Genomic DNA, 17,186 nt, shown 5'->3' with positions numbered 1-17,186 from the left:
TTTTTCGAACCACTTTTCCATGGAGTCGAGACTTCGCTGGAGAGTGGATGAGGCAATTGCCGGGTCTGCGTGGGTAGCTAATAGTGCTGTGTCGTCGGCAAATGTTGCTATTGTTACCTCGTTTGATATAGGTAAGTCGGCAGTGTCGATGGAGAACAGTAGGGGTCCGAGGACACTACCTTGGGGTATGTCGGATTCTATTGGGAATGTTGCGGAAGTGGCGCCTAGGCATTTAACTATGAATTGTCTGTTGGTTAGGTAGGATTTTAATATGGTGTAGTATGGGTGGGGTAGGATCTTTTTAAGCTTGTAGAGTAGCCCTTCATGCCATACTTTGTCGAATGCCTGTTGGATGTCTAGGAATACCGCTGAGCAGTGTTTTTTCTTTTCAAGGGTTTGGCTGATCATGTGGGTTATGCGGTGGATTTGCTCTACTGTTGAGTGTTGTTTTCGGAAGCCGAATTGGTGATCTGGGAGTGTTTTCAATTCTTCTAGGAGTGGAAGGAGACGATTCGTGAGCATCCTCTCGAATAGTTTAGACAGTGTAGGTAAAAGACTGATTGGGCGATAGGAGCTGGTTTCATATATTGGTTTACCGGGTTTAGGGATGAGGGTGATCAGTGAGATTTTCCACGCCTGAGGAAAGTATTCAAGGCGGAAGATAGCGTTAAAGATTGATGCGATGAGTGCAATCCCTTTTATGGGAAGTTCCTTGATTGCTTTATTGTCTATTAGGTCGTGACCTGCTGCTTTCTTGGGGTTTAGGCGACTGATTGCTTCTATGATCTCTGAAGAAGTGAAGGGTTCAATAGGAGGGGACATTTGGAAGGGAGTGTGCAGATATTCGGTAACGTCCGCTGCAGCTATGGAGGAATGGGGTTGGAATACTTCAGTCAAGTGTTTGGCAAATAGGTTGGCTTTTTCTATAGGGCTACGCGCCCATCCACCCTGCGGACGGCGGATTGGAGGTATTATTTGTGGGAGGCGCGTGAGTTTCCTGGAGGCCTTCCATAGTGAGTAGTTGGAGTCGGCTGTGGGGGACGAGCTGACGAGATATTTGTGAAAACGGTCATTATTGTAGATTTTTATAGTTTTGGATAATTTTCTAGTTGCGTTGTTTAGTTTGCGTTTGTCCTCCGGTGTTCTATGGGTCTGCCATATCCTTCTTAGTCTACGTTTTTCTGCTATTTTTTTAATATGTACTGGGGGTATTCGTGATTGCCGATGGACGTTTTTGCCGGTGTGGAGAAGCGGATAGCGTTTATTATGTTCGTGTTTAAGTATTCCGTGGCTGCTTCGATTTCTTCATTGGTTTTTAGTGAAGTTGAGGCTGAAGTTGTGTGTGTAAAGACTTCTCTAAAGAGCTGCCAGTTGGTGTGTTGGTTATGTATGGAGCCATTAGGTGTATTCTCGATGATAGTTGAACTGACTGTTACTATCACGGGGGAATGATCAGAGGAGAGATCAGCCGAGGAATTGATTTGGACGTGTCTTGACGAGATATTTTTAGTTATGAGGAAATCAAGGAGATCGGGTATTTTGTTTGTGTCGGTGGGCCAGTGTGTAGGTTCGTATGTGGTAAGGTAGTTGAGGTTGTTGGTTATTACGCTGTTGAGGAGGTTTTTGCCTCTTACTGTAACCAATCTGCTGCCCCATTGGGTGTGTTTGACGTTGTAGTCTCCTCCAGCTATGAATCTATTGCCCAGGGTGTCCAGGGAGTCGTCAAAGTCTTCTTTGGCGATGGAGTGTCTGGGAGGGCAGTATACAGCTGAAGTGGTGATTGTACCATGACAGTCTTCTATTGCTACGTTTGTTGCTTGGAGGTAGTCTTTCTGGAATGGTGGAAGTTCGTAGTGCTTAATGTTTGATTCGATTATGATTCCGGTGCCGCCGTGGGCCTTTCCGCTGGGGTGTTGGGTGTGGTAGAAGTTGTAGCCGTGTATTTTGAGGTAGTTTTTATCGGTGAAGTGGGTTTCGGATATGAGCATCACATCGATTTGCTGTTGTTTTAAGAATAGTTCTAGTTCAAATTTGTGCTGAGCTAGACCGTTGGCGTTCCGCAAAGCTATGCGTCTTGGTTTTATTTTGCTTCTGTGCGTATGAATTTGTCCATGAAGAGTGTGAGTAGTGACAGCAAGTTGTTAATTTGCTCAGTTTGCTTCTCGATAAGTTTTTCGAGTCTGGTGAAGTTGTTTGTGTTTTGTGGGGTGGGAATTCTATTTTCTGTGTGTACACTGTGGGTTTTCGAGTTGTTTACGTTTCCTTGTGTTGCCTGCGCGTGGGATACTGATGGTGAGGTGAGCTTTGGGGTCTAGGTTCTTGTATGGTTATGTCCTTGGGTCTCAGTTTTGGATACTTAATATTATGTAGTGTTTTATATGCTGAGCATCCTTTGTAGTTCGCAGGATGCTCTCCTTGACAGTGGATGCACTTAGCGGGGGTTTCGGGGGATTTAGTGTATTGGTCAGTGGGGTGATTACTTGCACATTTTACGCACCGGAAGTTATGGTTGCAGTATTTCTGCGTGTGGCCGTACCTTTGGCACCTTTTACATTGTACTATTTCTTTCTTTACAAGAGGTGGTTCGAACTTAACTATGGAGTTCATCAGCCGGTTGACGTTGTAAATTTCTTTGTTGTTCCCTTTTTGTTTTAAATCTATGAAGAATAGTGATAGTGGGTATCTTGAGATTCTATGTTTAATGTTGCTTATGTTTGTTACCTCATGGCCAAGATTTTGAAGTTTGTACTTTAGTTCATCTAGGTCGACTGAGTGGTGGATGTTGCGTAGCACCACACGAAAAGGTCTTTCTTCTTTGAGCTGATATGTGTGGAATTTAGCGTTTAACGTTTTTAGCAACTTAGTTAACTTTCTACAGGCGTCTGGGTGGGTCAGCAGAATTTTCACGTGGTTGTTGTTAATTTTTAACTTGTAGTCCTCTTTGCTGATGTCTTTTTCAATGGTCCTTATCATTGACTGTATGTCGATTACGTCGTCAATGAATATTGGTGGAGGAGGGGGAATTCTTTGAGTATGGAGATTATTTACCTTCTCGGTTGTATTCATGGAGTTTTCCGTAGACTCCAGTATTGAGAATCTATTGAAGGTGGTCACCTGGCTGGCTGGTGGTTTAGTTTGACTCTTATTCACATTTGTCTTGCTTGGTTCCAGCTTGCGTTTTTTCGAGTGATGGTCGTTTACCAGGATAGATGTGTTGCCCCCTTGCCACGGGGGAGGAAAAACGGCGGTGTTATAATTTAGCTCCGGAGAGCCTGTTTGGAATGATAGAGCCATCATCGAGCTAGTTAATTCAGTGTGAAAGAACTAGTCGAGAGGCTGTTAACCCTTAGCTAGGTTTGTTGGATTTGCTTTCGACAGATGAGCGTCACGTGGAGTTTTGTGAATTTCACAGGGCACTGGACACACGTCTCGGCACTCAGCAGCAACTGGATGGTCACGTGCTGTTTTGTGGACTTCGCAGGGCACTGGACACACGTTTGCACGCCTCGGCACTCACCAGCAAACTGTTCATGGTAACGCTGTCGAGGAAAACTATGATGGGTGTGCCTAAGGGCCCGAAATCATCGGATTCGTGGAAAAAAGCCTTCGTTCGGAAAGTGAGGGAAATTGGCGTTACTGTTAATTGGTCAATTTCCATGTTCGTGGTTAGGGAAGGGTGCTAGCCGCCCTAGAACTATCGAAACTCGGCCACGAAGTCATCAATGTCAGCAACATAAGGCATAGAGTCTCGAAAAAACCGTTATCCCTATTTTTTATCGATTTAAAACAGAAACCCAACAATAAGGAAATCTACAACATCAGTCGCCTAATGAACGCTATAGTAAAATTCGAACCACCGCAAATCAAAAAGGAGATAGTGCAATGCAAGAGGTGCCAAAGATACGGGCACACGCAGAAATACTGCAACCATATCTTCCGCTGCGTCAAATGTGCAGGTACACACCCCACCGACCAGTGCAGTAAATCACCGGAAATCCCAGCGAAGTGCATCCACTGTCAAGGTGACCATCCTGCCAACTACAAAGGCTGCTCAGCCTACAAAACACTGTACTCAAACAAGTACCCCAAACTTAGAACAAAAGAGGTAACCTACCAAATACCCAGCTCACCGAAATTCATCTTTACCCCAATCTCCCCAACCAATCAAACACCCAGCCCTACCAAATTCACCACTCCCTCAACCTCCTATGCCCAAGCGGTACAAGGCACTCAAAATATACCAAATAGCCACAGGGATCCTCCTCAAAATAGTGCCCCCAAATCACCTGATACAGACAACGTCTCTAGGCTTGAAAAGCTAATAGAGAAACAATCAGAGCAAATTAACAACTTGCTGTCACTACTCACACTCTTCATGGACAAATTCATACGCACAGAAGCAAAATAAAACCAATGCGAATAGCTCTGCGGAACGCCAACGGTCTAGCTCAGCACAAATTTGAACTAGAACTATTCTTAAAACAACAGCAAATCGATGTGATGCTCATATCCGAAACCCACTTCACCGATAAAAACTACCTCAAAATACACGGCTACAACTTCTACCACACCCAACACCCCAGCGGAAAGGCCCACGGCGACACCGGAATCATAATCGAATCAAACATTAAGCACTACGAACTTCCACCATTCCAGAAAGACTACCTCCAAGCAACAAACGTAGCAATAGAAGACTGTCATGGTACAATCACCACTTCAGCTGTATACTGCCCTCCCAGACGCTCCATCGCCAAAGAAGACTTTGACGACTTCCTGGACACCCTGGGCAATAGATTCATAGCTGGAGGAGACTACAACGCCAAACACACCCAATGGGGCAGCAGACTGGTTACAGTAAGAAGCAAAAACCTCCTCAACAGCGTAATAACCAACAACCTCAACTACCTTACCACATACGAACCTACACACTGGCCCACCGACACAAACAAAATACCCGATCTCCTTGATTTCCTCATAACTAAAAATATCTCGTCAAGACACGTCCAAATCAATTCCTCGGCTGATCTCTCCTCTGATCATTCCCCCGTGATGGTGACAGTCAGTTCAACTATCATCGAGAATACACCTAATGGCTCCATACATAACCAACACACCAACTGGCAGCTCTTTAGAGAAGTCTTTACACAGACAACTTCAGTCTCAACTTCACTAAAAACCAATGAAGAAATCGAAGCAGCCACGGAATACTTAAACACGAGCATAATAAACGCTATCCGCTTCTCCACACCGGCAAAAACGTCCATCGGCAATCACGAATACCCCCAGTACATATTAAAAAAAATAGCAGAAAAACGTAGACTAAGAAGGATATGGCAGACCCATAGAACACCGGAGGACAAACGCAAACTAAACAACGCAACTAGAAAATTATCCAAAACTATAAAAATCTACAATTATGACCGTTTTCACAAATATCTCGTCAGCTTGTCCCCCACAGCCGACTCCAACTACTCACTATGGAAGGCCTCCAGGAAACTCACGCGCCTCCCACAAATAATACCTCCAATCCGCCGTCCGCAGGGTGGATGGGCGCGTAGCCCTATAGAAAAAGCCAACCTATTTGCCAAACACTTGACTGAAGTATTCCAACCCCATTCCTCCATAGCTGCAGCGGACGTTACCGAATATCTGCACACTCCCTTCCAAATGTCCCCTCCTATTGAACCCTTCACTTCTTCAGAGATCATAGAAGCAATCAGTCGCCTAAACCCCAAGAAAGCAGCAGGTCACGACCTAATAGACTATAAAGCAATCAAGGAACTTCCCATAAAAGGGATTGCACTCATCGCATCAATCTTTAACGCTATCTTCCGCCTTGAATACTTTCCTCAGGCGTGGAAAATCTCACTGATCACCCTCATCCCTAAACCCGGTAAACCAATATATGAAACCAGCTCCTATCGCCCAATCAGTCTTTTACCTACACTGTCTAAACTATTCGAGAGGATGCTCACGAATCGTCTCCTTCCACTCCTAGAAGAATTGAAAACACTCCCAGATCACCAATTCGGCTTCCGAAAACAACACTCAACAGTAGAGCAAATCCACCGCATAACCCACATGATCAGCCAAACCCTTGAAAAGAAAAAACACTGCTCAGCGGTATTCCTAGACATCCAACAGGCATTCGACAAAGTATGGCATGAAGGGCTACTCTACAAGCTTAAAAAGATCCTACCCCACCCATACTACACCATATTAAAATCCTACCTAACCAACAGACAATTCATAGTTAAATGCCTAGGCGCCACTTCCGCAACATTCCCAATAGAATCCGACATACCCCAAGGTAGTGTCCTCGGACCCCTACTGTTCTCCATCGACACTGCCGACTTACCTATATCAAACGAGGTAACAATAGCAACATTTGCCGACGACACAGCACTATTAGCTACCCACGCAGACCCGGCAATTGCCTCATCCACTCTCCAGCGAAGTCTCGACTCCATGGAAAAGTGGTTCGAAAAATGAGGCTTCAAAATAAACGAAAAAAATCCTCTCATGTAACCTTCACGCTCCGAAAACAAACCTGCCCCCAGGTCACCATTAACAACACAATAATCCCAAGCAAGGACTCCGTAAGATACCTGGGCATGACCCTGGACAGGAGGCTAACTTGGAAAAAACATATCTCAGAAAAAACAAAGCAACTAAAGGAAAAACTAAGAAAATTCTATTGGCTCACGGGCCGACGCTCCAAGCTAAACATACAGAACAAAATAACCCTCTACAAGGCCGTAATAAAACCTGTCTGGACCTACGGAATCCAACTATGGGGAACAGCAAGTAATTCCAACATTGAAATACTCCAACGCTTCCAATCGAAAACGCTAAGATCCCTATCAAATGCACCCTGGTATCTTACCAACGAAACAATCCACCGTGACCTCAAGATACCTACAGTCAAAGATGAAATACACAAGTCCAGAAGCAGATATGACACAAGAGTCAACAACCACCACAACCCACTAGTCACCCAACTACTGGACACGACGGACCGATCTACATTTATCATATTTTATATAAAATTAGAAGGGACCTTTAAAAAATTGCATGCAACAACACACTTACAGGTACTCTTGAATTAGTTTTTCTACATGTCTGATTATGTCTTTATATGTGTATGTCAATTCAAATTTATTTTCTTAAAAGTCCCTTAATGAAAAACTAACACTTCATACTAACTTAGAACTTTTGAGTTCTTAGAATATTCTGATTTAGTCACTGGCTGTACCATAAATTCATTTACAGATATTATATTTCCACCAAGAGCTAGGTTTATTATGAGCCTTCCTGCATCATCATCGAATCCTTCTATTTGACCATAATTATTACCTTGTTTTCCAGCTATAATTTTCACAAATGTTCCTTTCTCGATTTTAACTTCTTCCTCTTCTTTTTTGGAATCTGTATTTTTCTTCTGCAATGCTACTTTGTCTGCTCCAAGACCCATACCTTTTGGTCGTAATTCTGGTATGACAGCTGCTACTAATCTGTAATAGTTAGAATAAACGATTGTGAAATAAAAAATGATGTTCTCTGTTTACTTTCCAATAAGTGATGTATTAAACACATATAATTAATTTAATCTAGAATAAAATTCATACTTTTCATTTCAACCAATTCCCTTTCCTGGTTGCCATCCCATTCCCTGTAACATTGCTACACCAAAAGCATCAATAGGAATTTTTTCATAATCTTGTAACGTAGACTGAAGAATAAAAAACAATATTTATAATATGCAAATGTAATACATCTGTGCATTGCACATCAATATGTTGATAACGTACCTGTTCTTTGCCTCTTAATGATTCATCTTCTACTAAAGGTAAAGTTAAATCATTTGTTTTAGTTTCATGTTCATTCTTTGACTTAAGTTCCTCAATGATTTCTTCCGCCGCTTGCTCTTCTAAAGTAACAACTTTATTTTCACTATCTTCAACTGGCTCTTTCTTTATTGATATTATTGGCGATGTTTTTCCATTAGATAGCTTTGATTTTGCCTCGTTAACACTAGCGTCTCCTACCTTTTCCTTATCTGCCTTCGGAAGGAAAATGTCTGCATCTATTTTATTAACAATTCTATCATGCCAGGTTTTTGAACCTAGTAATGGAATAATTAGAGATTCATCTTTTCTTTCTTCCTCATTGAAATAAAAAATTGTTTTCAAATATATATATTCCGCTATTGGTGATTTTTATAGGTTAGGTTGAGGTTATATGTTTCTTGATTATAAATTTTACTTTTTGAACTCACCCTATTACTTTAATACCTTTTTCATTAAGGCATTCAATGTAATCAACTTTCTTTTTTTCTTGTGGAATAGCATTTTTTCTTAATAGATTTCTTAATAGATTTTGCAAAACCGAAGGAAATCTTCTTTCCTTCTTCTGCTGGTTTGTTTGTTATTTTAACACTGACTTATAGATCAATACACATGTATATACTAGACATAAAGATTGATGTCACTTGAAACTATGTGCATGAATCTAATATCTTATTATACTTTATTAATCTACTCACAATTACTTGCACATTACTAAAATTTCATTCCGACAATATATCAAGCGCCTGAATAAGTGACATTAAAGTAAACATATATGAGAGAGGAAATAAGAAGAACTGACGCCTATGGTTTTCTATGTTACAGAGCTAGTGCTGCACCATACGGCCAAATGCCGAAAGTGGCTAGGATATCCCAGAGAGAGTAGTGCTGCACCATGCAGTCAAATGCCGAAGGTGGCTTATGCTAGTATATATCTGTCTATACGTTTCAATCAGAAAATCGATATTATGTGTTCATGTGAAAGTTCACATTTCCTTAGGAGCTGTATTTTGATAGATTTAAGCTTCTAATGGAGCATTTTAAACGTATAGAGTATACTATGAAGTAGAGTGCGGATCATTTTATATTCATAGAAAATTTGAATGTATGGAAATGTACAAAATGCTCATGATATGCAAAAATATGCAAAATATTCAAAGTAAACCAATCATCAAAAAGTTTAAAAGGTGAAACAAATTTCTTTAATAACACCTAGATTAATTTTTATTTGTTAACGATCTACATTCTACTACGCTTTTAATTCTACCCTAGTTTATGCACCATAGCGCATGACAGCGCTATTATGTCCTTTACAATTTATTCAAGATCATTCTATTTTCAGATCAGACTCTCTATTTTTCTTTTTGCATCCTGCAAATTACCGTATAGTGATGTAAAACGAAAGCTATTGCTCGTTAAAATTTGACGTACTTTTGTTTTCATGAAAATATACATATGTTGAATTAAATAAACTAAACTATTGATAATCACATTGAAAGTATATATATTTATATATAACTTAGATTTCACAGATTTGGATTCGATATTGAAGTACTTCTTATGTATTAACGAAGAAGATAAAACATACTAATACAAGCATAATTCAACTGAGCGATTATGATAATGTTAATGCGCATCTCCGAACGTGCAGAGGATAAATGAGCAGGTAAGTTGCTCCCATCACTTTCTCCTTTGTTTCATGCAACTGTAACTCTTAGAATGTAATGTATAAATGTATATAACTATCCTTAACCGCATTGACGAAATGATGATAGACACAATTACTTGTTTGTCAGTTGAAGATCTTTTCTTTCCTCTTACTACATATTTATGTACTCTTAACTTGTCTTTTTAGCAATACTATCGCTCGTTTGTTCTACAGTTTTCAGAATTCTACCTTTTAGCGTTCTACACACGATCGGAGCGTAAATGTGCCCGTAGTCTGCCTGTTCCTATAAGCTACTTTAAACGATCATCTTTGATTGTGTTGGCTCGTAGATCATAGAGGAAGCCATTTACCTATCTTTCGGAACAAGAACTACAGTTAAAAACAGCGACCAATTGAGAACGGTAGTTAAGTCCGCGAGTAGAGGGGTGAGCGTGTTTTAGCGGCGACAACAGCACACGGTATGCAGATACGAAGCCGGGGTAAACCGGCAAGCCGTAGTTCACGGACCGTAGTAAGCGTGGTAACTCTGAACAGTCAACGACATTTGAAAGCCGGCCGCGCTCTGGAATTCAGGTAAATTTACCTCTTTTTCGTCTTAAATTTTCATTGACATTTCTCTGCTTATAGATTATTATACGGTTAGAAATGACATATTTTTGGAGATATCGAGGAATGGTACTTTTAAGTAATTTTGATTTTCATCACTCATAAATTGAACCGAGGAAATTCCATCAATTTATTTACCGGCTGTTAAAAAGTTTTAATGAAATGGGACAAATGGTAATTAGTTGCGAAAATAAGGACAGTTGTGCCAGAGTTACAGTGTTTGCCTTTAATTTCAATTAACTGTACAGCCTGAACGTGGAGATTTTGTTCCTATGTAAATGATGAGATATACGACACACTGGACTGGTTTCTCGATAGTTAACATCTAAATGGTTAAATTAGGGAATGCTTTAACAAAGTTGATTCAAACATTTGATGAAAAACCCATAATTTACCTTTCTTAGAAATAGTCTTATACTCTTACATATCTTTTATACATTTTTCTTATATATAGAAATCTAACATTTATCAAATATGTGACAATTTCTACTGCAATCAAACATCTTATTTACTCTACGTAATGAAGCTAAGTTTAATTAACTTTCCTCAGTATCTTACATCACCAGTCACGCTCTCGATCCCGCTAGCTAGGCAATAAATCATCAAAAGTCGAGTTACAATTACGTTCTTATCCTACTTCAGAGCCCCTCACCTATCCGTTATCCAATTTCCTCTTCGAAATCCCATCGTGAAACCGACAATTAACTACTGTTCATCAGCATACGTACAGTTGACGGAATCGACATAATGAGACAGCGGAGTTAAATGTTAAAAAGTTTGCATATTTTATAATTTGAATGGCGTAAGGGAAAATAAGATGTTTGATTCGCCTAAGATCGTTTCATCCTGTATGGCACCAACATTTCATAAAATATTATATAACACAATTTGGAAAACAGGGTTGAGAATCATAGTGGTGTAAGTTAGGCCATTGCCAGTTTTCATCAAATAATCTTCTGTGTTTATTACCGTAAAAATAGATTACATCTGTTCAAACCGTGGAAACAGAAATGGTAGAGAATAAAGTTACGACTTAATCGGTTCTGAAACCAAAGGGAAGATATGTTTTAGAGTAAAAATGAATTCAAACATTCGGAATTACGACTTAAACCACTATGACATTGAATTTGTCGTATGAAACCTACGCGTTGGGGAACGTGTTGAGGATGTCCCGAAACGTAGTTACAAATTAAGACAGGTCCGCGAGGCTAACTGTAAAAGAGCGAGCGTAACTGTGCGGAGTCGATGTTAACGGAGAAGATCTTCCTGCCGAAGATTTGTTCCGCTATGTCTAGACGTTCTATCCTTTGTTTCCTCGTTGCATTTTTTTACTTTCATTATATCGCCACGAACAATGTTGCTCGTCGTGCTCTTAACCGTGCAACAGTCGGACAAAAACCCGTTCTACCTCGTATATAGCGTTCTGTTCGACACGGTCCACGAACTTACGGACAGATTTTTCGCGATTAAAAGAACAAGATAAGACAATTTCACGGTGATCTCATTGTTGTATATGTATACGGAAGTCCCATGGTTGTCGAAGTTTGTGCAGTAATTCTTCTTTCTCTTTCTCTTTTAATTATCGTTTTTTGCAGAAGAATGACCGTGGTGTAGAACATGATTGATGTTGATGGTGTAGTAATGGGCGGTGATGCTTCAAACGTATATAATACACTTGAGTTGTATCAAGCATGTTTTTACAACTTTGAGTCGGTTTTACGTGTTCTCATGTTATTGTAACGATTAAGTTACCATAAATATAGCAGTTTTCCCAATGGATCCACGCGTCGAGAGAAGCCATATCACGTAAAACATACATTTCCGTATAATGTTGTACAAATAACAGTCTAAGAAGAGTAAACACTCTTTATTACGATCATACATGTATATTGAAAATATAGCGATCGTTGCAACGTTATGAAAAATTATTGCAATGAAAAATTTTGACGGTGGATACGTATCGTTAGCAGATGATTCACAAGTTTCGAATCGTCTGACGGTACTGGTGCGTTGAACTTTCAGTGGTTGCGCGCGTACGCGTGTCGAGTCGAATTCTAGTTCGATTTCGCTATGGTAAATGTAATCGAGTGAACAATCGCGCTACCGGGTCTACGCTTAGTCCGGAACTCGGCGCATAATGCCGCGGAAACGGGCATTACAGGTCATTCAGAAGTTACGTCTCATAAATTAAAATACATAGAAGAATGGCAATTACATTCTCCTTTTTATTATTTATATTCTATTATTAGAACACGTATCATTTTTCAAAATTTTCCTTGCAATCTACAATTGTTTATGTTATCTTCCTATTGATCATCGACTTTGTCATTTGCATGTCTCATTTTCCTCGTGTTCGGCATTTCAATATCAGGGAACGAATTTGTATCTTCTACATGAAATCATCTCTTTAATTTCAGATAGACGAATATGCGGCTGCTTCTGTTCCAAATATCTCCGTTACTGTGCCTGTTGACGGAAATCGGCGCGGCTGGGATCGGTAAAGCATGGCAGATCCTGCCATACGCGACCGATTCCTGGAATCACCCATCATGGCCACGGCTCGACTCTTCCGCGTTCGAAGTTCGCAGCGTGAGCGGGATTGGTCATCTCAATCCCTTGTTTAATTGTTGATTTTTTTAAATCTTTGTTTATTAATTCCAGATTTTTTACATATTTTTTTTTTACATGATTTTCTTCCAGAATAAACGCTGAATTCTGATTGTAGGGTGGTACAGGCAAAAGTACCGATACGCGACGGTACGACATAGCCATGCATTATTACATTTTTTTTCTTTTTTTTTTTTTTAAGATTATTATTGTAACTTAAATTTAAGCCGCTGTTACGCTGTGCTTATGTGCGATATTTTAATTTATGTCCTGAAAGCCTGGACGCAAAAACAGGACAGTTCGTTAGCGTAGGAGGGAACTTCTTCGTTAGACTGAACTCTGTTGATTGACTATTGAAAGCGCAAAGCGTAATAAGTTATAGTAATTCTTTTGCACGAGATTAAATAATTCAAGAGCGTTATTTTTTAGTATTGATTATTTATTTTAAACATTGAAATTTACAATAAACATTTAGAATTTACAACAGAATTTGGCTAATAATTCAGTTGTATGAGAAAAATTTCAAGACAATTATCGATACATAATCCGACATCGCATTTTCTGCATTCTCTTATTTTTCTCACAAACAACACATTTTCTTCTCGATAATTAGATGCGACTGTCCTCGAAACAGGTAGACAATTATAACGAGACATTATTGGCATTTGCTTACTGCCGTTACTAAGGAATACATTCATATTTATCTCACATAAATGTAATAGTATTACTTCTACTTGATCGGAAAAATCGACAAACGCGTATATCTGTCCTTAGGCCATGCGGAATACTTGCAAAAAACGCATATATGTGTTCTGAGTCTACACCCATAGCTTTCGCCCGGCGCATATACGCGCCCATACATGCGTTAATAAGATAAGAGGAAATAAAAGACAGATTATCGATAAAATACACTAACACATATGTAATACGTGGATATATTACCACTCAGATTACACATATTATATATTATAAGGGAATACGTATACCACGTATACATATATGTAGAACGAACATTTCAAACTTGTTTATAGCGCGTGCGCACACATACATGCACGCACACGAACAATTTTTCGAACGATAATTATATTAATGATATATATTATGATAACCATTTATATTTTTTAAAATATGTTCTTATGGCATACATATTTATTCCACGCTTTATATCTATCCACATCCGTGACTGTAGGTGACATTGTTTTTAACAATTTTGCTATTATTTCATAATTCTTTAATTCATATTTCAAAGTCGTAACAGATGTTTCTTTTTTTTCAAGTTTTTCCCACATTGGACTTATTTCTAGCAGCCATGCTTGCTTACAAAGCAATTTTATATCCGCGCAAGAATATTTTTCAGTAGATTTTATTATGTGGTTTACAATATCCATATTCTCTAATAACTGGTTGCTAAGGTATAATTTGAACATATCGAGTCGAGTAACTTCATTTGGTAATGATACGTATATTTTCTTTTCGAGGCGTCTGTGTAAAGCTGCATCAATGTCCCTAATAATATATTTACAATAAATATTATTGTTCTGTTATATTAATAATAACGAAGGAATATTCCGAACAACACAATAATTAAGATTAAGATAATGAATAATTATGATATTAAGATATTTTCTACTTAGAAAACATTGAAATAGCGTGATATACATACCAAGGGCAATTAGTTGCAGCCAAAAGAACTACATTAGAATTTTCGTTAGATACTAATCCATCCAATCTAGAAAGAAGTTCTGATCTGAATCTCTTTGCAGGTTCAGACAATGTACAGTTTACTCCTTTATTTGTGCCTATCCAGTCAATCTCGTCGATAAAAATAATTGTAGGCGAATAATTATAGGCAAGTTCAAATAAAACCTGTTCAGTTTAACAAATGTATTTATTATTTATTAAATATTATATTCAAAATTCCTTAAATTCATTGTTTCATCACGAACGTAATATCATTTCGTTTTCCAAACAACTATTCTATTTATATATGAATGACGACAAATAAAAACAAATCTTTTTAAACCTAGAATCTCTTCTTCATAGACAAAGGAAATCAACTTACACGGATATACTTCTCGGAATCGCCTCTCCATTTGCTCACCAATGAGCTGGCCGTTATGTTAAAAAAGGTGCATTGGCATTCTGTTGCGACTGCCTTCGCCAACATCGTCTTCCCTATTTCGTAATTGATTGTAAACATGTACGGGAATGAAAGAAATACGAGTATCTTACCTGTACCAGGTGGTCCGTATAGCAGAATACCTTTCCAGGGAGAAAATGGGCCATTAAAAAAGATAGGGTACTTAAGGGGATACACAATGGCCTCCTTAATAGCAGATTTACATTCCTCTAGGCCTACAATGTTGTCCCAATATACATTTAATTTTGTCAGTATGATTTCCTGCGACAATACAAAGATGAAATGGCGCATAATCTCCGTATTAATTTCCGTAAGTGTTATGTAATTCGTTATTTAAAGCTTTACTGAAATCCCTGCGTCATTGATATACAGTGGATTGTTTATCGATAGGTATTTTATTTTTAAAAAGCTTTACAATACGTATATTAATCGAAAATAACTTACGCATGAAATGTCTTCAGCAATCTTCCGCAATTCCGGATTGTCTATATAAAGCTTCCGAGCCCGTTGCGATATCTTTGATTGCGTGGATTGTTCCATTGAGACGTTAAATAGCTCTTCTGATGAAGCTCCATCGCTTTCATTGGCGAAAATTGGTGTCACTGTCATTGCGAGATTAATATCATCCGTAGCGTCACCCGTCATCTTCTGTTGTACATTCCTCCCTTTCACAGACTCACTTCTCGTTTCTTTGCTAACAGATTTGACACGTTTTACTACTTCTTCGAAGATTGAATGATATTGTAATCGATACGTTGAATACGTTGAGAACGTTGAATAGTGTTAAATAATTTAAATTCTTACACTTTGTTCGCATTTGTCATTTCCCTCGTCTTTATTTCCTTTTCAGTTATTTTCTTGCACAATATAGGATATTTTTGGAATTTCATCTTGTAATAATTTTCATATTCTGTAAGAATAATTTCCAAATCGACGTTGTCGCAGACTCGATATTTCCGAGGTAGACGAGCTTCCCGGATTAATACATCGCTAATGTCTACATATCTAAAAAATATAATTTTTAATTCATTGAACAAATTTTATGCTATGAGTACACACTATACGATAATCATCAATTAACTGTTTTATTTCTAGGTAAGACAGACAAAAAGAATGTACTGTCTATTTATTATTATATAAATCCTCGGCGATAATATTTTGCCTTCTGCTTTTTAATTTCCAATTTTTAAAGTTTGAATTTATATATATTTTCATTTATAACTAGTTAATCTACGTTATCGATTGAGTTATTCTATAACTACTGAGTTACCGATGTCGATTTTCAAATTTTGGTTCCTTCCCCTCTTTCCGCACTAATTTCTATTTCGATTGGTCACCGATATTATTCGAAAAAATTGCAACTAAGAAGATATCTAAATTGCAATGTACTCACCCATTGCGTCCCAAATAATCACATATAAGGTACAATATGTTCCGATTACGTTCCGAAGTACGACTCTCCTCCTAATGCGACATTTATTTTTTTTATTATTAACAATAATTATTAATAATATAAAGATTTTCATGCAATTTTCTGTTACATTGCGAGTTTAATCAATTTGTTACACATAATTTTGTTATCTACCATCTTGATACGTGCAAAGATAAATCTTAATGATATATGATACAGCGTAAATGGTTATAAATAATTAATTATTGACAATAATTATAAGAATTATCGAAAGAAAAAATCATAGATACTATGTGCGAGTGTAAAATATCACAAAAAATGAACAACAATTGTGAAAAACGCAATATGGCAAATCAATGACAAAACACACTCATGACTGTCATGGAAGTTCCAAAGTCTAAAATCTAGAATATTCCTTACCTCTTTTCGCAAATTATAAGATATCTTATTTGTGGTACCTTGCAGCGATAAATCACCGTTCATTGTGATAGTTTTAAATGTGATAATGATATCCTTGTATTGACTATCGTTTTTCGATAGTTACGAGAATTTTCGTTTATTACTTTGAGACAATCCGTCACTTCCTTTCTCTTATAAAGTTTCCCTTCAACTCCGTTGAAAACTGAGCATCAAACAGGAGACGAACGATTTGTTGTCATGGCGATGTTGGTTCACGCATAAGCAGGGTGCGAATATAATGATGGAATAGTCGAGTCCTGTCTACTGTATAGTAAGATGGATGCGACATGGAAATAGAAAGAGAAGGCTGTATATAGGCATTTCCTGTCCTTGTTTAATCAGGCATGCACACTAGTGGACACTGACGGCGCTCGTTTACCGTTGTTACATATTTCCGGTACAAGTACGCGGGCATTAGAGAAGGACGGAACAGTCTCTCTCTTTAGC

At 38.4% G+C, this 17,186-nt stretch overlaps 1 protein-coding gene and 1 long non-coding RNA gene across 3 annotated transcripts; both read right to left on the bottom strand.

Annotated features, from left to right (window-relative positions):
• Positions 1–7,088: 7,088 nt before the first annotated feature.
• On the bottom strand, positions 7,089–8,925 carry LOC126913829 (uncharacterized). Its single transcript, XR_007709422.1, has 4 exons — positions 8,546–8,925; positions 8,266–8,468; positions 7,629–8,157; positions 7,089–7,514 (listed from the first exon to the last, which is right to left on the bottom strand). It is a non-coding gene; the product is annotated as an uncharacterized LOC126913829 (long non-coding RNA).
• Positions 8,926–13,147: 4,222 nt separating this feature from the next.
• Positions 13,148–16,928, bottom strand: LOC126929022 (katanin p60 ATPase-containing subunit A-like 2). 2 transcript variants are annotated; one of them, XM_050745012.1, is made up of 7 exons: positions 16,263–16,928; positions 15,674–15,874; positions 15,314–15,563; positions 14,962–15,130; positions 14,792–14,904; positions 14,393–14,595; positions 13,148–14,235 (listed from the first exon to the last, which is right to left on the bottom strand). In XM_050745012.1, the coding sequence occupies exons 2-7, from the start codon at positions 15,757–15,759 to the stop codon at positions 13,851–13,853; spliced, it is 1,206 nt and encodes a 401-aa protein (XP_050600969.1). In that variant the 5' UTR covers positions 15,760–15,874; positions 16,263–16,928; the 3' UTR covers positions 13,148–13,850. The 2 variants fall into 2 exon arrangements, with proteins under 2 accessions (XP_050600969.1, XP_050600970.1); XM_050745013.1 differs by lacking the exon at positions 16,263–16,928 and having other exon boundaries at positions 15,314–15,558; positions 15,674–15,826.
• Positions 16,929–17,186: the final 258 nt, after the last annotated feature.

This window comes from Bombus affinis, chromosome 2, assembly GCF_024516045.1.
Source record: "Bombus affinis isolate iyBomAffi1 chromosome 2, iyBomAffi1.2, whole genome shotgun sequence".
Classification (NCBI taxonomy): Eukaryota; Metazoa; Arthropoda; class Insecta; order Hymenoptera; family Apidae; genus Bombus; species Bombus affinis.
Note: the sequence above shows the minus strand (reverse complement) of the source record. Positions and strands in the feature narration are given on the sequence as shown.

Excerpts from the sequence above, each read along its gene's own strand:
- LOC126929022 (XM_050745012.1), bottom strand. The coding sequence starts at position 15,759 with ATGAAATTCCAAAAATATCCTATATTGTGCAAGAAAATAACTGAAAAG. Across the intron at positions 15,564-15,673 it reads ATGACAAATGCGAACAAAGT|CAAAGAAACGAGAAGTGAGT; the intron begins GTAAGAATTTAA and ends CAAATCTGTTAG. Across the intron at positions 14,236-14,392 it reads GCTGCAACTAATTGCCCTTG|GGACATTGATGCAGCTTTAC; the intron begins GTATGTATATCA and ends ATATATTATTAG.